Below are 23,716 nucleotides of genomic sequence, written 5' to 3' on the forward strand. Positions count from 1 at the left end.
AACGCACGCCAGTGAGAGCTCCTCACCACTGATAACACCGCCTCCTCAATGACGCCGTACTCCTCAACTCCTCCTCCCACAGGGGCTTCAGAGAGGGGAGGGGTTGAGCAGGCGGCGGTGGAGAAATGGAGAAAACTGGTTGGTTGCGCACATTTGGAGGCTAAATCAAGTATATAATTATCGGATTGCATTATCAGTTGATTTTTTTTTATTTATTTGTGTGACGTCATAATTGCCATTATCGGCCGATAATTATCGCTAACCGATATTATCGTGTATCTTTATTAATTATACTCTTTTCCACTTTGTAAAATGTTTTGTGATGCCAGTCACAAAGTCATTTTAATGTAATGTAGCTGATCGGAGATATATTTTTCAAAGTAACAAATATCTCTCATGCAAATGAAATTACTGTTGTAGACTGTCCACTCATATTGAGTTTGCTTTTAAACAGAAAAACAAATGGAGGAACCACCTCGACCAGAACTGTTTGACTTCCATGGCGTCTCCATGACAAAATTCTTCACTGACAACTGGGAAAACGTAAAGAAATTCAAGGCCAAACCAGACGATATTGTCATAGCCACTTACCCTAAATCAGGTCAGGATATAAATGATGATTTACCCAAATATATTTATCCACTAATTCAAAAGAGTTCATTCATATTTTCACCTCAGGAACCACATGGGTCTGCTACCTGCTGGATCGTTTGTACTTTGGAAAGACACATCCAGAGAAAGAGACATCTCTCCCTTTATATATGCGAGTACCTTTTCTGGAGCTCTGCATCCCTGGTCATCCCAAAGGTTCAAACACATTTATCAAATCAGTCACATGTAAGATTAAAAAAACAAAAATGGCTGTTTTCCGGGAGTACCCTAGCTAGTACCTTGTTTACTGAAGGAATCTGACCTTTTAGCCAGATTGCCGGAATCCAGAAACGCTGGAACCGCGCTCACGCAATTCCAACAACCCGGGCCGGCGGAAGCCCAACAACCCGACCAAAAGGCCAAAGTCCGCATGTTCACCTTAGTCTTAACCACTTGTACTGACTCCATTTTAAAAGCTGGAAAAAGGCCTCAAAACACAAGTTGACAATTTATTCCAAGTCGGCAGCAATCATACAGCACAGAGAGACCCAGTCGAGGAGGCAAACCGGATCCAAGGTCACCATATCACAAGTTAACAAAAAAGTCCCGAGAAAAATGACAACGATTAGTTAAACATTCAGTCTTTTAAAGGCTCTGGTGAGGCGGGCTGTGGTCGGGAAGAAGGGTGCGTTTGGGCATTGCTTAAAGCCGAGTTATGCTTCCGCGTCAGACCTGCGCCGTCAAGGAAGACCCGATTTACGACCCTGCGCCGTAGCCTTACGTGCTCCTACTGAATTTTCTAGCCCTAGCGTCACGTCGACGCATATGATGTAGCGGAAATCGACTGTGATTGGTCCGCTCAGACTGTTGTTTCCGGTTCACCGCGAAATCACTGCCATTATCAAACATGATTTTGATACATGCAAAAATGGACCAAGCAGACGAGAGTATCAACGAAGAGCAAGTACGACAAATTCTACAATGTCTAGAAGACATTATGAAGATTGCCAAATGTCAAGCAATTCGTTGGAGGAGATTGCTGAAAATACGGGGCTGGAAGTCAGCCAGTGATTGAATAAAAAAAATAGAAGGACCACCGAGACGTGTGTGTGTGTGTTCGGAATCGAACGGTCACACGAAGCGGTGACCCAGTCGGCCAAAAACTGCCAGCTTTTTATCACTTTATGTTGTATTTTTGGTTGGTGCACATCATCATTTTTTTGTGTTCATATGTTTGAAGTGAGTCTGTGACTTATATACGTGTCACACTTCAAGTATGTGAAGAATAAAGCGGAAGTTTGGTGTCAAAAGAGTTGTTTTGATGTTTAATTTTCAGCAACAGACAGTTCACACTCAGATACATCATCACTGATTGAGAGTGCCTCGGTGCTTTTATGATAACGTTAACATCAAGGCTTCAAACGCAAATCGGGCTGGAGGGCTTTGCAGACCTCGGACAAAATGTTGGACGCAGTGCTTGACGCCAGTTTGAAGCTAGCCGCCACAGCCTGCTGGTTTCCACCCAAAGCTAGAACTCTGTACATCAACTCTGGGCATCAAAAGTCTGCCAGACAGCCTCGAAACCATCTTTTGCGTAACCTGCGCCTCAACATTTGTATGATCAACATTTATTCAGTGTTGATGAGTTGAAGATTTACATTCAAGCGTTCCATCTTGCATTGTTTATTTTTTCTCCGTTAAAGTAGACTAGAGGAAGTCAACAAGCATGCCCCAAAACCGTACAAACATAACGCCACACTCCTCTAGTGGCTTGGCGGTGAATTACAGAGCAACGCGTTCCCTCATAGCAGAACTATCGAATGCTCATTGACGCAATAGTCATTTCGCCGTCACCGCAACGCAGGAGCATAACTCAGGCTTTAGGATTATTCTCTGTGTGGTTTGGGCAGGAGGGTTTTGGGTGTGACTGTTGTCAAGGCAACAAGAGTTGAGAATTTTGCCACCTCAGCGCCACGTGAGTGCTGAGTGTCAACTTCTCAGTCGCGGGTTCCTCGTTATCAAGTGTTTCTTGTGGCAAGACAAGATGCCCTGCCTTTTGTTCTGGACTGTCCAGAAGAGCTGATTGCGGGATTTGGTGGTGCAGACGTGGGCTTGTAGATGTCTTGCCTATCACCTGCTTGTCAGCGTTAACCTTGCTCAGTCAGCTGTATGATGCACGAGTTGGGCTTCCATGGTCAGAAGGCAGCCTGTATCTGTTCTGTCCTTATCTGCCCGTTGTCTTGGCGCTGCAAATTCTAATCATTTCAAGTCCAACTGTTCATAATATCAAATATATTCTGCTTGTTTTTCTTAAACCATGATACTGTATAAATGCTATTTGTTTTATATTGGGTGTGTTAGAGTAATACAGTCAAACAGTAAATACGAGAAAAGATACTATTCCCTTCATTCCAAACATTATGGAAAGGGTGTAGCCACTGTAGCATTACCTTGATCTGAACACAATGCCATACTTGAATTGCACTTCTTGGTTCTCTTTTCCATTAAGGAAAAGACCTGGCAGACCAGCTCACCATCACTCCTCGTCTCATTAAAACTCATCTACCGGTTCAGCTTGTACCAGATACATTTTGGGAGAACAACTGTAGGGTACGTCCATCACATCTGCTTACAATGTATCTGTTGAAGAATTTAATGCACATATTGTTTCTCGTGCAGGCAATCTACGTAGCTCGTAACCCTAAGGATGTTGTGGTCTCACATTTCCACTTTAGCCGCATGAACAGCATCCATCCTGCACCCGGAGACTGGGATGGCTTTCTGCAAAGATTTATGGAGGGGAAAAGTGAGGTCAAAGTGTAAATAGTGTACATTTATAATCACAAATGCTCCTTTGTGAACAAGCATTTTATGTCTTCAGTGGCGTATGGAGCTTGGCACGAGCATGTGGTCGGATGGTGGGAGAAGAAGCAAACCTATCCAAATCTGCATTATATTTTCTATGAAGACCTGACTGAGGTGATATTTTTGGTGCTTGTTTTCATGCAAAAGTCTTGCAAAAACATTACTTCGTATACAGTATAACATAACACTTTTAAAATGGCAGAAAACATGCCATGTAATTGTTACTACTGTCAAAAGAACATGAAATCCCAACTAGGCATGTACTGATATCAGGCCATTTGGGGGCCCTAAGCAAAATATTGCAAAGGGGCCCATATTTTTGGCCCACCATTTCGTCACAGTGCACTGTGAAACCCACACATGCAATCAGGGCCGGAGTGGGACTCATTTTCGGCCCTGGAATTTCATGCCTCAGACCGGCCCACTCATTTAAAATTATGTCATTATGCATACACGTGTTCAGTGTTCTCTAAAGCCGTGTACTGTAATTCTGTGTATTCCAATTCAGTGCAGGTAATGGTTGTTTAACAAGGTGGCTTTATTTTAACAAGTGCAACACAACATATTTTGAACAAATTTAAAAATGGATTTAAAAAAAAAACTATATTAAATGATACATTTGAAAAATAAATTAGGGCTGTCAAACGATTAAAATTTTTGATCGAGTTAATTACAGCTTAAAAATTAATCGTAATTAGTCGCAATTCAAATCATCTATAAAATATGCCATATTTTTCTGTAAATTATTGTTGGAATGGAAAGATAAGACACAAGATGGATACATACATCCAACATACGGTACATAAGGACTGTATTTGTTTATTATAACAATAAATCAACAAGATGGCATTAACATTATTAACATTCTGTTAAAGCGCTCCATGGATAGAAAGACTTGTAGTTCTTCAAAGATAAATGTTAGTACCGCTTATAGAAATTTTATATTAAAACCCCTTTGAATGTTTTCGTTTTAATAAAATTTGTAAAATTTTCAATCAAAAAATAAACTATTAGCCCGCCATTGTTGATGTCAATAATTACTTACACAATGCTCATGGGTGCTGAAGCCTATAAAATCAGTCGCACCCAAGCGCCAGCGGAGGGCGGCAAAACTCCATAAAACACAATAAGTGGGCATGTCATTGTACTGTCATTTAAATCTGTCTGAGCAGGGCATGTGCGTTAATTGCGTCAAATATTTTAACGTGATTCATTAAAAAAATTAATTACCGCCCTAAAATAAATGAATAAATAAGACCTCTTTTCTGCAACATCAACTATTAACAAAATGAGTGCTTACAGATAAAACAAACATAGCAACATAACAATATGAAAAATAAAGAATACGTATTGCACAATGTAACAACTTCTAATGATACTATTATCCATTTTCCATTTCCACTTTAAAAACGCCACGTAATTGATTATATTAATTCTAATGTTCACTCGCTGAACGACATGGCAATCCTACCTTCCAGCTCTGCACCTGTGGTGTGTTCATTATGGCTAATGCTTGCTGCTACATATCCCTTGTGAGGTGCTACAAGAAGCCAAAGTTTCCACAATTACATATTGTCGTATCACACGGTGCAAGTTGCATTTTATTCGCCATCTGGCCTTACCACTTTCGTTGTAATCCTCTGTAGTTTGAGGCAGCAAGGTCGTTGCATGAAAAAAATTAGCTATTTTCGCGCATTTTGCCGATTCTTTCACGAGTGCTTTTCTCTTTTTAATTCTTATTTTTCAGCGCCACCCTTGCTCTTTTTATCCATCCGAGCACCGAGATAGCAGCTAATTTGGCTCAATACAGACTACAATTAGGGGGCGGAGCTGCATGCTGTATTTTTCGTCTGCACACGTGAGGATGAGTCTGGAAAAAAATAATACTGTTTTTTTTTTTAAGACGGCCCACAGGGACAGCGGTAACAGAATGTAAGTTATACTCAGTGACACTGTCATAAATAAATACCAAACAAAAAATTATAACAGTGTAATTTTTTTTTTTTTTTTAATAAAACCCGGACCGGCCCTTCTGGCCGGCCGGCCCTTCTGGAATCGTCCAGAAGCTCCCGATTAGTCACTCCGGGCCTGACCAAGCCATACGTCCATATTTTGTATATTAATCCGATTTTGTTGCACTGCATATTTCAAACTTCTCACCCCAAATGATTGTTAGTACTTACAGTAGATAGCGCCAAACCTTTTTCTAAAAGAGGAAAGAAAGAAGTTAAGACGAACTTTTATTTTTTTAGACTTGTAATCAAGTATCAAAACTCACAAAAGTCAAATAAAGCAAACTGTAGTAAACAAAATAGAATATAAATGAAACAATTGCCAGATTGGGGGCCCCCTAGTAGTCAGGGGCCCTAAGCAGCTGCATAGTCTGCATATAGGCTGGGCCGGCCCTGACTGATATGACATTATGACGGTAACCATAAGCCAAAATATCACGGTTTCACAGTATCATGGTATTGCAATTACAGCTCTATGAGATATCTGGGTTTAAAATAAAGCATTTTTTTCCCCCATTGAACAGGATTTTTATTTTTCAAAACATATTAGCAAATGGGAACATAATTATAATGTTAAGTTCAAATAAATTTAAATAACAAAATATTCTAAATAAAATTAAAATAAATGCAGTCCTTTAAGTAAGCCATAAACCCACAGCTCAACATTATTACCTCAGAACAAAAATTATTGAATTATTTTCCATAAAAAGCACGTGTGTATGACTCGTATCATCTTTACATTATACACACACTCTCTTTCTCAACACAGAGTTGCGAGAGAGAAAAAAAAACACGGTTTAACCACAGTTAAACACACTGGAGTTAACTCTCGTAACTGGTCGGAAACGTTCATGACAGTAGTTACCGACCTTTAAGTTTGTATAAATGGGAAATCATATTGGAGGTATTGCCTCCTGGGCAGCCACCCTCCGCAAACATGTTTTATGGTTGGCCCTCCTCTAAACCGCGGCCGTCTGTAACTTTTCTGTAGCTGAATCATTCCCATACCAGCGATTTTGTTTTCTTCGATGGGGGAAAAAGTTCAGGAGTTTCACCTCCTTCAGCCATCATGTAGCACAGCTGACTCACTGACAACGAGCAACAACTGGTGGGCAGGGTTGAGCCTTACAGCTTCAAGCGAGGGATTTCTCCACGTTTTTTAGGACATAAAAAATTGCTAATACCTTAGGGACGGTATGACGGGAAAATGTGCTGTTTTGAAACCTTGAAGTTTTCACACCACGGTATACCTTGAAACCCGTAATCGGCACATGTCTATTTCCAACAGATGCTTTCCAAACAATGCCAAATGCTAACTTTCTTCAAAAATGTTGTGTAGTCCATGCTACATACTAATGTTCCTAGCAACAATCATTTCACTTGACGATAATGTTAGGTTAAAAATTTATGTGTAAGTAAAGATATACAGTATTACCATTCCAGTAAGTAAGCATTGGACCCCTAAACGTACAGTTTTATGTGTCATTTCTGAGTGTGTAGTTAGTTACGAATTCAAAATAAAGTGTTTTGTAGTTGTGTGACAAAGCCTTTCCTGTGCGCAGAACTTGGGACGTGAGATCGACAAGTTGTGTAGTTTCCTTGGCCTCTCCCCCTCAGCCGAAGAGAAGGAAAGTATCATGGATGCTGTAAAATTTGACAACATGAAAGACAACAAACTGACCAACTTCACCAATGCCCCTTTAATGAATCTGAAGGTGTCTCCTTTCATGAGAAAAGGTACAGAGTATGACATCTGTGAGTCTGCTTGCAAAGTTGTCCTTTTGGAAAGCCATCTGAATTTATTTCTGTCTTTTGAAGGGAAAGTTGGTGACTGGAAGAATCATTTCACCGTGGCCCAAAGCGAACAGTGTGATGAGCACTACAAGCGGAAAATTAGATCCCCAGGATTGCAGTTTCGCACTGAAGTTTAAGGCTTGAACCTATATAACTAACCGGTTTTTGTTTCTAGACTGTTGAAAGCTAGTCAAACTGCACTAGCAAGATTTTTAAGTTTTCTTGTTGTAATGTATTGTTGACACAATTACAGTCCCTGACAAAAGTATTGTCGCCTATCCATTTTGTAGAACCAATTGCTAATAACCTGACTTTTAATTATTCACTTGGTTTCAAAAATGGCTCATGTGAAAGCTAAGGCCCTCCCAAATTATGTTAAACGTACAAAAATATATTTGTTTCACTGAAAAAAGATTTATCATTTTATGAAGATACAGTGGGGAGAACAAGTATTTGATACACTGAAAATGGGAAAACCCATTGGCAGTGTATCAAATACAGTGAAAATGGGAAAACCCATTGGCAGTGTATCAAATACTTGTTCTCCCCACTGTATAAAGGTCAAATTTTCGCAAGACAAAAGTTTTGTCGCCTACAGAAAGTAGTGTGAAAATTGAACAAAAAATGTACTTCAAATACAAAAATGTTACATAACATAAGCGGATTAAGTCGTGGTGCTGTGAGATCCAAATTTAATATTTTGTATGACTTCCATGGTCTTGAAGGACTGCATCCATGCAGTTTGGCAATGATTCATACAATTTATTGAGGAAGTCATCAGGAACATCAAATAAAGCAGTCTTGCATGCCTCCCAGAGTTCATCAACATTCTTGGGTTTTGTCCTCCAAGCCTCCTCCTACCCCAGACATACTCAATGATGTTCATGTCTGGTGACTGGGCTGGCCAGTCCTGGAGGATCTTGATCTTCTTTGCCTTGAGGAACTTTGAGGTAGAGATTGAAGTATGCGATGGAGCACCATCGTGCTGCAGAATCTGTCCCTTTTTATGGTTAGGAATGTAAGAGGCAGCTAAGATTTGTTGATATTTCAGACTATTTATCTTGCCTTCCACCCTGCAGATCCCTTGCACACCCCCATATTGGATGAAACCCCAGACCATGATTTTGCCACCACCAAACTTCACTGTTTTCTGAGTGAATCTCGGATCCACGCGTGCTCGAGTAGGTCTCCTGCAATATTTGCGGTGACTGTGGTGTAATTCAATGAAAGATTCATCTAAAAAAATCTACCTTTTGCCACTTTTCCAGCATCCATCCTTTTGACAGGCTGCGGGCCTTGGCAAACGCCACACGGTTTTTTTGTCTGCACCCTGAGAGATCTGCAGGGTGGAAGGCAACATAAATAGTCTGAAATATCAACAAATCTTAGCTTCCGCTTACATTCCCAACCATAAAAAGGGACAAATTCTGCAGCAGGATGGTGCTCCATCGCATACTTCAATCTCTACCTCAAAGTTCCTCAAGGCAAAGAAGATCAAGATCCTCCAGGACTGGCCAGCCCAGTCACCAGACATGGACATCATTGAGCATGTCTGGGGTAGGATGAAAAAGGAAGCATGGAAGACGAAACCCAAGAATGTTGATGAACTCTGGGAGGCATGCAAGACTGCTTTCTTTGATATTCCTGATGAATTCATCAATAAATTGGATGAATACTTGCTGAACCACATGGATGCAGTCCTTCAAGCCCATGGAACTAATACAAAATATTAAATTTGGATCTCACAGCACCACTACTTACTTACGTTTGTATTTGCAGTACATTTTTTGTTCAGTTTTTACACTACTTCCTGTAGGCGCAAAAAACTTTTGTCTTGCTAAAAGTTGAACTTTATATCTTCATTAAATGATCTTTTTTCAGTGAAACAAATATATTTTTGTACATTCAACATCATTTGGGAGGATCTTAGCTTTCATATGAACCATTTCTGAAACCAACTGAATAATTAAAAGTCAGGTTATTAGCAATTGTTTCTACAAAATGGATAAGCAACAAGACTTTTGTCAGGGACTGTAATTCATTAAGCTAATTGATTTGTTCGTGAGTAGATCCATGAGTCTATGAAATGTAAAGGATTCAGACACAGTGAACTTAAATTAAAATCATTTCATAAATTCATTTTTATTTGAAGCCAAACATGAAATTCAGAAAAATGAAATATCAAATGTAAGATGATCCAAATAAACAGATCTAATACTGAATCTCTGAGCTGTAACTACACACTGGAGCGGGCACATTAATTCATTTCCTGTAGCATGTATGCTTTGTACAGGGGGCAACACTGAAAACACGTAGAGCTTCCTGCTTTGGCCTGGAAAAAAAAGAGGCGCGAACAGCAAGTGGGTAAAATCTCAGAAAGCCATTTCAATGTAGAACACAACACAATCCATTGGACTCAAAACACGAAACAACTATAGCATCTCTGGAAGAACTGGACATGATTCTGTCATGGTGTGATACATAAATAAAGGCAAATTATTCCTTGAATAATTTCTGAAATGATGATAGTCCAATAAATCAAATACATATTATTTTATGTAGATCCTTGCGGCAAAGTACACATTTTACATGCTTAATCAAGCTGCTTTATGCACACATGGAATATTTTAACTTGAAAATACGTTCAGCAAAATAAAAAATATCTCAATATTTTCACAAGGCATTCATCAATAGTTCAATCCTTAGCGCAACTCGGAAAGCTTTGATGTCAAAATAGCATTACGGCACTGTCAGCAAAACACTTTCGATTGTCTTTCACAGTGACAAATGGACTTTCATTTCAAATATATCATCATTTAACATAAAAATATTAGTATTTACATTTTCGCTTCTACACAGTATAATATATATCCAAAAGTTACTTTTATCTCTAGTACTAAAATATTTCAGTCTAGTGCTTTAATGAAAAGTTAAGCGCCGCGTTTGTGACTTTTTCGAGTGCCCTCCTGGAAAACTGTCAGGTTGAAATTTAATACAGTGGGGCAAATAAGTATTTAGTCAACCACCAATTGTGCAAGTTCTACTACTTGAAAAGATTAGAGAGGCCTGTAATTGTCAACATGGGTAAACCTCAACCATGAGAGACAAAATGTGGAAAAAAAAAAAACAGAGAATCACATTGTTTGATTTTAAAGAATTTATTTCCAAATTAGAGTGGAAAATAAGTATTTGGTCAAACAAGCAAGGTTTCTGGCTGTCAAAGAGGTCTAACTTCGTCAAATGAGGCTCCACTCATTACCTGTATTAATGGCACATGTTTTAACTCATTATCGGTATAAAAGACACCTGTCCACAATCTCAGTCAGTCACACTCCAAACTCCACTATGGCCAAGACCAAAGAGCTGTCGAAGGACACCAGAGACAAAATTGTAGACCTACACCAGGCTGGGAAGACTGAATCTGTAATAGGTAAAACGCTTGGTGTAAAGAAATCAACTGTAGGAGCAATTATTAGAAAATGGAAGACATACAAGACCACTGATAATCTCCCTCGATCTGGGGCTGCATGCAAGATCTCATCCCGTGGCGTCAAAAGGATAACAAGAACGGTGAGCAAAAATCCCAGAACCACTCAGGGGGACCAAGTGAATGACCTACAGAGAGCTGGGACCACAGTAACAAAGGCTACTATCAGTAACACAATGCGCCGCCAGGGACTCAAATCCTGCACTGCCAAACGTGTCCCCCTGCTGAAGAAAGTACACGTCCAGGCACGTCTCCGTTTCGCTAGAGAGCATTTGGATGATCCAGAAGAGGACTGGGAGAATGTGGTATGGGCAGATGAAACCAAAATAGAACTTTTTGGTAGAAACACAGGTTCTCGTGTTTGGAGGAGAAAGAATACTGAATTGCATCCCAAGAACACCATACCCACTGTGAAGCATGGGGGTGGAAACATCATGCTTTGGGGCTGTTTTTCTGCAAAGGGACCAGGACGACTGATCTGTGTAAAGGAAAGAATGAATGGGGCCATGTATCGAGAGATTTTGAGTGAAAATCTCCTTTTATCAGCAAGGGCATTGAAAATGCGATGTGGTTGGGTCTTTCAGCATGACAATGATCCTAAACACACAACCAGGGCAACATAGGAGTGGCTTCATAAGAAGCATTTTAAGGTCCTGGAGTGGCCTAGCCAGTCTCCAGATCTCGAAAATCTGTGGAGGGAGTTGAAAGTCCGTGTTGCCCAACGACAGCCCCAAAATATCACTGCTCTAGAGGAGATCTGCATGGAGGAATGGGCCAAAATTACAGCAACAGTGTTTGAATAGCTTGTGAAGAGTGACAGAAAACGTTTGACCTCCGTTATTGCCAACAAAGGGATCGCAACAAAGTATTGAGATGAACTTTTGGTATTGACCAAATACTTATTTTCCACCATGATTTGCAAATAAATTCTTTAAAAATCAAACAATGTGATTTTCTGTTTTTTTTTTCACATTCTGTCTCTCATGGTTGAGGTTTACCCATGTTGACAATTACAGGCCTCGCTAATATTTTAAAGTGGGAGAACTTGCACAATTCGTGGTTGACTAAATACTTATTTGCCCCACTGTATTCCTAACACCGTATTTTTCAGATAAGTTGCACCTTTTTTATCCGTTTGGATTGGCCTGAGACTTAAATTAAGATGCGCCTTATTTTTTTTTCTCACTAATATCAGACGAATTTTTCCTCTTTGTGTATTTTTTTGGGTGGTGTGACTTATACTCAGGTGCAATTTATAGCCTGAAAACACATTATTCTTGTAAAATTCAGTCACTAGCATTCATATCGCCCATTACTAATAAGCGCTTGTTCGCATGCACTGCTTGTTACAGCCATTGCGAATATGTTTTCTGTTTAACTACTTCAATATGAGGACAAAAAGGTCAAAAACAGCTGGGGCAGTCTAAAACACTTTATAAACTTAGGAATAGCTGATAAATCACCATGTTCAAGATGATAGGCAGAGGGTATACAAACAATTACACAGAACAAAGCGAAATCACTTATGGCACATCTGTACATTACAAAGAAAATTCCCAGGACCATTTGAACATAGATATGATTACTTTTGATATGCACACAAAAACAAAAGCTGTGGGATTTTTAAGGGCACATTTTGTCTTTTACCTCTAAAAATTATGATGCTTAGCAGTGTTACCAGGCTATGATTTGACGATCTAAACCTAGTTTAAGAGGAAGTTTAATGCCCTCCTATTAAAAATAAGAAAAAAAACCATAAGAAACTTTACTTTGGAGCAAGACCACTTTGGAGTGTGTTGGATCTCCATGTGTTCATCTTCATCGTTCAACTACATATTTTCCAGACGGTTTTTTCTTTCTTTTTTTTTTCTTTTTTTGAGATGGAAAATGCGTGCCTGCCGTTTTGCTTTCATCATTCTAAAGCCTAACAATCTAATCTGAGCATATGGACTTTGTTGTTCTGTGGTTTACATATAGAGTTTGTTGATCCCTCCCATGCTTGTGTGGGTTTTCTTGTACATTGTAAATAGATATATGTTAGCTTTATTGCAGAATCTATACTGTGAACGTGCGTGAGAATTCTTGTTTATTCATTTTATGTGCCCTGTGGTTGGCTGGCAACCAGTCAGCTTGGGTAGGCTCCAGCTCACCCGCTGATATTGCTTTCCTAGTGAGAGCAAGCACTAAAGACTACAATGCACGGAAGGATGTTTTATAGTTCAATTATTTTTCTCTGTAGGATCTGTCAAATATTTGATGGTGTATTTGAGGTGTTCTGGCCCCTGGTTCTCATGGTCAACATTTGGCTCATAGGTCAATAATTTCACTGCTCACACTAGCAGAGTCGTCATGTCGGCTGACTTCCAGATAACTTCGTGAAGCGACAGGCCTAGTGGCCTGCCCCCGTCCCCGGTCAGAGTCTGGCGTGATAAAGGGCCGCGTGTCGTCCACTCCATCCTCCCCCAAATGTCCCGTTGATGTTCTGGACGGGTGAAGTGAAACGGGGCAGGACACTGATGAGGGTACGTATCCCGCCTCGTTCCCAGCCCACCTGTGACCCTGATGGGACGGTGTGGGTGGAGCAGTCACCTGCCTGCTGGGCACACTGCTAAGAATGCTGCCCCCCAGAGGCATGGAAGACTCCGTGGGAGCCTCACTGCTCTCTGAAAACTGAGGGTCACTGTTCCTACGCAGCCAAGGACCCGGGCTGACTCCTGATCCAGGGGAGGGAGATTGTGAAGTTTGGTTAAAAGGATGGAACAAGCTTCCACCTTCAAGCAGGTGTTCACGGTGCAGAGCCTCGTCGATGCTGCGGGTGAGATTAATGGGAGAAGGGGGACGAAGGTCAAACTCACATAGTGAGAGAGAGGTATCCCTGTCCGGATCCACACTTCCGCTGACCGAACGTTGTGGAGTCAGTCCTAGGGCCTGTAGTCTTAGGAGGGAGCCCGCAGAGCCGTCAGATATGCCACGTTCTGCAGAATGTCCCCTGTGGTTGCGTGCTCGGTTGCTATCTTTGACGCTCTGTGGTTGGACACCTGTTTGATCGTGATTATGGTTCCTGATGAGATTCTTTGTAATGTCTACTCCAGATCGTTCTTGGCCAGCCCAATTGTTGGGAACCTCGGCTTGTCCTCCTCCGCCAACACCATTACTCTCTGACTTTTTGCAAGGCTTCCCCGTCAGACTCTGGACTATCTTGGACCAGCAAGTGTGTCTATTAGAGGAACCTCCAGAATGTCCGGGCGACGGCATGTCTCCTGTTGTTCTTCCGTCTCCTGTTCCGCCCTCGTCTCTTCCTCTGCAACACTGAGGCCTCCAGAACAGCCACGAGGCCAAGAGCAAGAGGCACAAACCCCAGGCCAGCTCTAGGAGTCTAGCCCAGAAATGAACCAGCCACCAGCCCCAGTTGAAGCTCATCCAGTCCCCTAGAAGTCCATAGAGCCAAAGGGTGGCATGAACATGTAGCCCACAGCACAGTGATCCTAGTACAGCACAAGCTGCCAGAACCTTTCCAAGAATCACTCCTTCTCTCCTGCTCCCCGTCCAAGCCTTTCTCCTGGTCTCTTCAGCAACTCCAAGGTGAGCAATGGGAGGGCATCGTATACGTGGAAAGACATAAAACAGGAATCCCAGACAGAGACCTAGACCCCAGCACAGGGAGAGAACTTGCAGGGTGACAGGCACTACAGGTGATAGGGCTGGGGAAAACAGATCTGCCGCCAGCAGCAGCGTGCACTGCAGCACTGCCAGTACGGCAACTAGGGGAGGACGCTCCAATGTTGAAGGTAACACTGTTACTCCAGCCACCCTTAAGGCCAGCAGGGCCAAGGCAGCCTGCGTCCACACCAGGAAGTGCAGCGGCAAGTTGTAAATGGCTGCAACTGCTGATCGAGGCAGGACTTTCTGTGTCCCGTAGGGGTCAATCAGAAAGAGACACGCCCTAAGTCCCCCGACCAGAAACAACAGTGTATTGGCGAGAGCAAGAGCCCCCCGATGAGGACAATTTGAACCTGGGGACAAGATGAGCCCAAGAGCAGAACCGGCAAACAAAAGCAAGAAAAGGCTTGCTGACCCGTAGACATGGAGCTGCCACGCAAAAGACAGACTCCTGCTCAGGTTGCCCCAGTAGATAAGGCTTCCATTTGAGGAGGTCTCAGCGCTGGGTGACAGGGATGGCTTAGAAATTTGATGAGGATCCACTAACAAATTGGAGCGGTTCTTCGGCTCGACTGGTGCAACACTGGCAGTCAGCGAAGACAAGTTCCCTGGAAATGAATAGAGCAAAAGTATTGGTATTAATATTTTAATTACTTTGCACCTATGAAATACCTTCTATGTATACCACAAAATCTCTTAAAGTGCGAGTTAATATAACATACCTGTCAAGTTGTACGGTTTCGGCGTAATTTGTACAAGTGAGCAAAGATTTTTAAATGTGTACGCCGTACGTTCAAAATTTGTACGTTTTTCGTGCATTACGTTTTTTTTCCCTCCGTTTGGATTTTGTCACCGTTTCGGCAACAAGACATTGCGTGTTACTATGTGTTACTACGTTGGTTGAATGACGCGAGAAAAGTCAGAGACACGGAGAAAGAAGAGTGGGAGTGGGAAAGGGGGAGTTGTGGCGCCGTTGCAAATGCGATGCTATGCTAGGTGGCTCCAATAATACCTGACTGTAGCCGACAGCCTACAAACTACGCCCACATGATGCTATGCTAGATATCACATGCATATGAGCTAGATGCGAAATGATACACTTGCTGGCGTTGGTAAACAGCTGCCATCTTAAAGCAGTATACTTCTTAGAAAGGCTCTGTTGTAGTGAACCTTACTAGCGAACCTAAGTAACCTTTTTAGAGCTGAAATGAATACTCGAGCAACTCGAGTAACTCAAGTTTAAAAACTGATCTGAGAAATTTTATTCACCTAGAGTAATCGTTTAATTTTGACAGCTCTAAGCTTCACGTTTTTCTCGTACTACTTTTAATGCGGGACAACACGCTGATGTCACGTGCGTAGAGGAAGAAGCAATAAAAAAAAAAAACAAAGAAAAAAAAAACAGCCGCTACAAATGACGCCGACGTTGCTAAAAACTAGCTCGCATGATGCTACGGTGGTAGAAGGTAGCGTCTGATGCGTCTCATAGAGATCACATGTATGTTGAACTAGATGCGAAATGACAGAGTCAGCGGCGTTTGTAAACAGCCGCCATCTTAAAGCAGTAGACTTCTAAGCGCTAATAAATAAGATTAGCGTTACTGTCACTCGCTCACGTAACGTTAGCCCTGCGAAGGGCTAGGTTTCTATTAATTATGACCACTGTCGATGCGTAGCTAACGCGTCTTACTTACAGGCTTTATTTAATCTGTGAAAACAGCGCTGTAGAGTGATGAGGGTGTAAAATAAAAACTTAATAATGCCAACTGTCAATTTTAGCTCAGTAGTCATTGCTGGATAAAACACCAAGTAGCACTGGTCCCTAATGTGCTCCAATACAGCAGGTATCATACATTTATTTTGAACACTGCAAAAACTCAAAATCCTTTCAGGATTTACAGTTGAGACTAACTTAAAACTTAACTAGAACTTAAAAACAGCTTTACACAAATAGAAATTCAATTGAAACACATGGGAAAAACACCTCACTTTTAAGTGATGTGTGTTACAAAGCGTAACGGCATTTTTAGGTAAGAAATATATATATATATATATATATATATATATATATATATATATATATATATATATATATATATATATATTTTTTTTTTATAAGATCTAAAAGTTTTTTGAGTGAAAGCAGTGAATTAGTCTTTTTTATTATTCTAGTTACATCTGAGATGAAATCGTTGGCTGTTTTCAACAATGTACATCGAAAATAAAGACATTCATTGACTGGAAATGGTCCAATATTAGATGAAATGTCTTGTTTTCTCATGTATATTTATAATTGCTCTTCACCTAAAAATATATGTTTTATCCGATTACTCGATAGAATTTTCAGTCGATTACTCGATTACTAATCTTGACTTTAATCTATCTTTAAATGATGAAACAGTTTTAAAACTTTCACATGTCGAAGTAGACAGAAGGGAGCTAATGCAAAAACGGGAGCAATTTTAACAACTTAAACGGTTGATTCACAACATTAAAAGACATAAACATAAAACATAAAACATACATTACAACAACATTAAAACATAGCAAATGTTACTATGTTTTTTTTTTTTTTAATGAAAAAAAAAAAAAAAAAGGACAAAAAAAAACATGAAAGGCAACACCAGTTACTTTGCCAAGTAACTTTACTCTTACATTCAGGTAACTGAGTTACTAACTCAATGACTTTTTGGGAGAAGTAATTTGTAACGGTAATTAATTACTTTTTAAAAGTAAGATTAACAACACTGGTCATAATGATGCAGTCTGCAGAATGAAAAGTGCCGAAAGCGGAGATTTTATTCTGCCAATTTGTTGCCGAACACAATTTGCCTGCAACTATTGCTGATCACTTCTCAGAATTAGCAAAAGAAATGTTCCCTGACTCAAAGATTGCATCTGTAAGTTAATTTTATCAATTGACCTTTTTAATTTATAATTGGAAACACTAACAAACTACCTTCAAGTCTAACTGAATTGCGAGCTTTAGTGCCATGAAGTGCAGCCATCAAAAGACATGATAGAAATTGCCAAAAGTGCTACATATAATTATAACTAAAGTCACTCTTAAATTTTAGTAATCATGATGTAGCTGAAGATATTGATTGTTCTTTGATTGCACCAGGTTATATGTGACAATATTACCAATACATTCATATTTTTCTTTAAAAATTGAGTTTTAGTTTTGTTTCATGTTGCACGCTATATAAAACGTTGTAAAATTAGTCACCAATTTGTAAGGGCATACGCCACTATTTGTAAGATTGCCAATGGCCTCGGGTTAACAGGTATGATATAATAAACAGAACTCTGACGAAACAGTAGACATTTAAAATGTGGTGTTTAAGCCACTAGAGGGGTGTAGTTGACCACCAAAATAGCAACGAGGAAGCATCTGGTTTAATCCAGTTATATTACAGATTTGTAAATGCAGCTCATCACGCACGGTTTAAATATGATTCCAACAAAGGAAGAAGACTAGATAATCAAATAAAATTTCTAATTAATGATTGTGAGTGTCATGAAGTAAACCCACAACACTGTAATTTCCACTACATGATGCCTGATAATCCCAGTTCATAGGGTCAGGAGAACCATTTTAAACCATTGCAGTGACTGCTGTGATATAATGGTCAAATAATTTTGTAGGTAATTTCATAGAAAGGCAAAACATCAGATAAATCTTAGATCCCATTATATGGCAATCATGATCATTAACATGTCAGACATAATCCAAAGTACAGTATATCCTCTTTGGAAAATCAGTAATTACGCAGTTTAATTATATTACATTATATAATTAATGACAAGGCACCCATATTACATAACGCCTAAGAACAATGCAACCTTTTTACAGGATTATATGGTATATTGCATCCTAATCGGTCATGTTCAGGTTTTAACACATGCCATTTTATTTCTTTATTGCATTTCTGGGAATGCACTATGACAGACAACTATTTGAGAGACAAAAGATGTATGATTCCACAGGGCTGATTTATGGCCATGTCAGCCTCTACACATATTTTGAGTTTGACAGACGACAGCTTGAAGCTGTCAAACAATCTTCTTTTTTACTTTAGCCACATGAAGGACCTGACTCACCCATCAGCATGAGAACTCACTGTTCACCACAAGTGTTGGGCATAACTCCGTTCGAAATAACGGCGTTATTTTTTTTCAGTAACGGGGTAATCTAACTAATTATTTTTTCCGCCGTTACCGTTACTGACCGTCAAAAGCGGTGCGTTTCTTACTCTGAATAAATTGAAGAAACTACCAGCCGTAGCGAGTCTACTTTGCTCTGTTTATTTGTCATCCAAGACTTGGGGTGTGTGCAGGTTCGAGAATAGCGCACGTTTTTTTGTTTTGTTCTTTTTCTGAGCAAAGATATATCACACAGGACGTGCTGGCACTCTGTTTCTTTAATGGCACATATAACTTCAACATTAACACAAACGTACGGCTCTCGGCAGGCCGTGTCTCTAACTCACTCCCGCATCATGTGGGCAAAACAATATTGGCGAGTTGTGCACTTTAGAGTGCCTCGGTGGTTCTGTATCAGAATATTACAGCAGGTACTTCTTATGACTTCAGGCTGTTTGTTCCTGCTCATTCAATTAGACAATGCTTTCCAAAGCTTGCTAACGTTTCTGTTTTTGCTACACCTGCATGCTAGCCTCTTTCCCATCCCCCCCTGTCAGCCAGCAAGAATGCTGCTTCCATCTTGAGGACGGCAGACGCTTTGAGGGTGACGGGAGGAGTAGGGGGACGAGGCTACCTGAATGCACCATCTGGATAGATGCGATGGAAGTGATTGTGATTGGCTGAGGGTTAGAGTCATGTGTCATGGTAAGCCAATCAGAGCCGGTGTTTTCACACACAAACCGGAACAGCGCGTGCGGCAAACACACACACGCAAAACAGATGCAGAGGGATGACAATAAATATTCTGAATCTGAATATGATGGCAGAGCATTCAGAGGTAAATTTGTCCTTTACGAGGTGGAGATATAAACACTATTTCAAGTCAAAATACTTGAAGTACAGGAGGCTATGTCTACTTCACCGGTTGTCTCAGGTTGTGAGAGTTAGATTTAATTGATTAAACTCACTTTATGTTGATTACTGCTGATTGTTATTTTATTATATTATTTACTGTTTATTTTTGTTGCACTTCAAGTGTAGGAGAAATCTGTTGCTGGTGAGGTGCAATAAATATGCAAGGTTCTATAACAACTACCTGTCTGTTCTTCTCTATTAAACTGCTCAGAAAATTTCCATTTCTTTGACATACAACAACTTCTTTTTAAAGTAACGGAAATAATTACTTCCCCTGGTAACTAGTTACTTTTGCTATAGACTAATTCAGTTACTAACTCAGTTACTTTTTGGAAGAAGTAGCGAGTAACTATAATTAATCACTTTTTTAAAGTAACGTGCCCAATACTGTTCACCACTAACATCTTTTTCTTATGTTGTGTCCTCCTGTTACATGAAACACTCACAAAGCTATTGGGGACACTTCTCAATTTAGGTCAAACTGTTTGACTTCCTTCTTTTAACATAATCCTAACATGGGTGTGATCTTACATTCCACAAAGCACAGCTGGTTGTGTTTAACCTTGGATTCTTCCTCTAACCAGGTGCATAGTTACCATGCACGGTATTTTATGTGTACATGTGGCGATGGAATAAAACAAAATGCCATTACCACGTTGGTCCCTAGTCATGTCCTATATGTCACACTTTCCTTTTTCCATATTCCTTTCTGAAAACCATGATTCAATTTACTTGACATCTGCTTTTCATTACCAACTTCATTGTCTGAGTTTCTATACGTTATTCCCAACCCATTGCGTCTGTATTCCCAAAAGTCCTTTTTTTCCTGAACCCACTTTCCACTTGCATGCCTGTTTGCCAGGGATTCCAGTTATTTCCTTCCCTTTCATCCCACCCTGCACCTCCTACTCATACCTTCTTTCATCTATCTATCGCTCAGTTGATAGATTTTTTTTAATGAAAATGGTCAACTTGTGCACATTCTGCAAGTACCTGTTGGTGTTGGTTTGACAGTTGCAGTTGCTCTGTTTGTCTCCTGATGTGCACTTTTGTTGGGTTTACTTGCTGCTCTGGTTGATATTTTCTCATCCATTCCAGTTGTTTTTAGGATACTAGCTGCAGTTGTTGCAGCGACTTTCTCTGTCACCATTTTTGAAAGAGAAATCTTGCTTTGATTGCTAACTGGCTCTCTGGGAGTTAGCGGTTGTTTTCCATTGGAGCCGTCCGTGGTGGTGGAAGGTCTGTTTAAAGTCAGCGCAACCTCTGACTCATGCTTTCCGTCAGTGGAAGGTGTCAAATCACCTGAGAATTGGAAAATAATACACAACTGTGAAGTGGAAAAGCACATGTTAAGGGAGGGGCTAATTAATATCCAGTTCCTCACCTGGCAATACAATGGTAGGAGGCGTGGCCTGGGTTACTACGGGAAACAGCGCAGCTCTGGGCACAGTTGTTGGAGGCGCCACAGTTTGAGTGTCCACCGATGAATTGCGCACATCAGCTATTTTAGTCTGTGCTGGTGGTTGATACTGTGCCATTTTATCAGTAGTGGTTGGCACAGACGTGAGCACTTCCTCCGTTTCAAGCATCAATGTTGTACTACCTGAACCAAGTTCCTTTAAATCACTTGTCTCTTTAAGTAGACTGCTAGATGTCACTGGTTTGTCACCGGAGGGTGAACTGAGCACAGATGTCAAGGCTTTTTCTTTCTCCAAAGTCCCACTGAGTGGCGGCCTAGTTGAGACCATCCCAGGCCCGATAACACTCACTTGACTCGTGTTTGTCCTACGGCTGAGTACACGAGAAGAAAGGGTTGACATAGTAGAGGCAGCCCAGTGTATTTTGTATTCTGTCAGCCGATCCCGCGCTGTAACCTCAGCTGGCACGTCATTATGTCCGCTGAGAGGAAAAGAGGACCAGTTTCCATCTGCTCGCTTGAATGGTTGAGAGTCTTTAGGAGAAAAGGATGGTGGTCCACCAATGATGACTCGGGCATCACATGGATGGAGGGAAGAGATGAGGAAGCTTACAGTAAGGAGTGGCACGAAAGCCATGGCCTTAGTAGCAAGCAGTGCCTTTTGCTGTTACATAATCCTTACAATGGGTTTCTGTTGTAAGAAAGAAAAAACAAGCGTTTTCAGCATTTTTCTGTGATCACATTAGAACATTGTTTTAGAATTTGAGTATTATTTTAACAGCACTAGTGGTTGGCAGTACAATATGCAACACTGACGTGATGAAATTAATGTGATGTTAGTCACATTTTCTGTAAGGCTTCTCTGCACTGCTGCTAAAATGGTCAACTATCTCTGGCGATGAAAATCTCTTCTCTTTTACAGGAGCGCCAAGCCACTAATTGACTGCTGATGTGAGGATTTAGACTATTCGTCTGCCAGATTTTAGATAAGTCAGTACAGCAATTTGTTCTACTTGAGGATAGAACAGCCTACTTTGCAAACGACTGTGCTAACTGTATCATTCAATGTTTCCACTCGCTTAATGAACTGGGGATAGCTTGCCACCATTTACTGCCCAAAACATGATAAGCAACTAGTAAACATTCAACTTTAAATCAGTGGTTCTAAACCTTTATCACCCCAGGAATTAAGAGCAATAAAAATAATGTATTGCTCTACCAGTAGCAGTAAAAAAAAGTGTATACATATCATATTTGTAAACTTAGGAAGAAACCTTTTAAAGAAAATGAATCGAGGCAAAGTAAATGGAATATACAGGGGTAGGACAAAATAATGGAAACACCTAACATTTTGGCATCATAATCATTGAACATCATTGTTAAAGAATGGCATAAGGAACATTCTAATGAAGTTGAGCATCTCCTATGCTACAATCCCCAGACCTCAACATTATTGAGCGTTTGTGGTCAGTTTCAGAGATTCAATTAAGACTTCGATTTCCACCGCCATCGTCTCTAAAGGAGTTCAGGGTATTCTAACTGAAGAATGGCTTAAAATTCCTTCGGAGACAATTCACAAGTTGTATGAATCAATATTTCAGAGATTTGAGGCTGTAATTGCCGCAAAAGGCGGACCTACACCATATTAAATTAGTTTTTGTTGATTTTTTTATAGGGAACCTCAGACTTAAAGACTTGTGTGCTCTAATGAGCCTAATTTTTCTCTTTTACTAAAATATATTATTAGGAACACATGAAATATTGCCATTGATTTAAAAATCTATAATATTTAGTACCTGTTTTGACCTACTGAGGGCGCCATGTTTTATGGACGCTCGGGGTGATGACGTAGATTGTCACTGTCAGGTGACAAATACTACCGGGGGACTGCAATTCCTTCTTTGCTGCAAGACGTCCAATACATGTGCTCTTCGGTAAAACTTGCAAGTACTTACTATTTGTGTTTTTATTGAGTCTTTACTGCCTTTTCATTGCCTCAAAATACTTTTTGCATGTGTTTCCCTTTTTAATTTGCATTAGATAATGTGTTCAGTTATATAGGTAATTTATATTGTCTTCCCATATGCTGTCACAATAGCATTGACCCTACGATTATTAAGTGAATTATTTTCATTATTTTCAGACTTACATTTACCCCTTTTTCACTTGCTGAATGTGCCATTCCATGTTTTTTTTCCTCAAACGCATGTTTGATTGGCTGATGACTTGAAACCCCACCCCCCCACCCCCCGACACACACACGCATGCTCACACTCACACAGCCCGATAGGAATATATGTCCACAACATGCCGCCTCCACAACCCTCTTCGAAGACGAGGGATATTAGAAGTTTTTTTCGGCCAGCAGCATCCATTTAAGTCATTTAAAAAGATGCCAATGTTGTGGAGGTAGGAAACACACCACTAATTTTGCTACTGAAAGTCCAACCTGCATCAAAGTTAGCATCGCATTAAACTGTGTAAATTTGCTAACCTGCAAAACTCGAGTAGGAAGCTGCTTAGAAGTAGCCCTGACCGCCGTTCACCCAATCTGTTTAGTCTTATTAATGTCCCATCCACAGCAAAATGTTATGCTGTTATATCGTCCCTACCAACATTGAGACCAAACCTACATCCTTGCCTGTCACTACATCACTTTATTATTATTTTGTTACCAGTCATGTTCATGGTCCAATGTATGTATGTGTCACTTATGTTAGTCCTATGTTATGTGTCTTTCATAGGGACAGCGAAACGCAATTTTGTTTTATTTGTATGTGCATATGATGAAGCTGACAATAAAGCCGACTTATGACTTACAGTTTAAGT

The 23,716-nt window shown here is 40.4% G+C and overlaps 2 protein-coding genes across 3 annotated transcripts in view; one reads left to right on the top strand and one right to left on the bottom strand.

Moving 5' to 3' along the window:
• The first annotated feature begins 325 nt into the window (after positions 1-325).
• Positions 326-7,639, top strand: LOC130909956 (cytosolic sulfotransferase 3-like). Its single transcript, XM_057826922.1, has 7 exons — positions 326-601; positions 679-807; positions 3,101-3,201; positions 3,271-3,397; positions 3,473-3,570; positions 7,031-7,205; positions 7,287-7,639. The coding sequence occupies exons 1-7, from the start codon at positions 463-465 to the stop codon at positions 7,397-7,399; spliced, it is 882 nt and encodes a 293-aa protein (XP_057682905.1). The 5' UTR covers positions 326-462; the 3' UTR covers positions 7,400-7,639.
• A 1,746-nt stretch (positions 7,640-9,385) lies between these two features.
• Positions 9,386-23,716, bottom strand: part of LOC130909360 (proline-rich transmembrane protein 3) — a 31,658-nt gene continuing 17,327 nt past the window's right edge. For both annotated transcript variants that reach the window (XM_057825728.1, XM_057825719.1), the window contains 3 exons: positions 20,855-21,578; positions 20,464-20,772; positions 9,386-15,017 (listed from right to left, as the gene is read on the bottom strand). In XM_057825728.1, coding sequence (XP_057681711.1) covers positions 13,057-15,017; positions 20,464-20,772; positions 20,855-21,524 — 2,940 coding nt within the window. In that variant the 5' untranslated portion in view covers positions 21,525-21,578 and the 3' untranslated portion in view covers positions 9,386-13,056. The remainder of the gene's footprint in view (positions 15,018-20,463; positions 20,773-20,854; positions 21,579-23,716) is intronic.

Source organism: Corythoichthys intestinalis, chromosome 2 (assembly GCF_030265065.1).
Source record: "Corythoichthys intestinalis isolate RoL2023-P3 chromosome 2, ASM3026506v1, whole genome shotgun sequence".
In the NCBI taxonomy this organism is placed as follows: Eukaryota; Metazoa; Chordata; class Actinopteri; order Syngnathiformes; family Syngnathidae; genus Corythoichthys; species Corythoichthys intestinalis.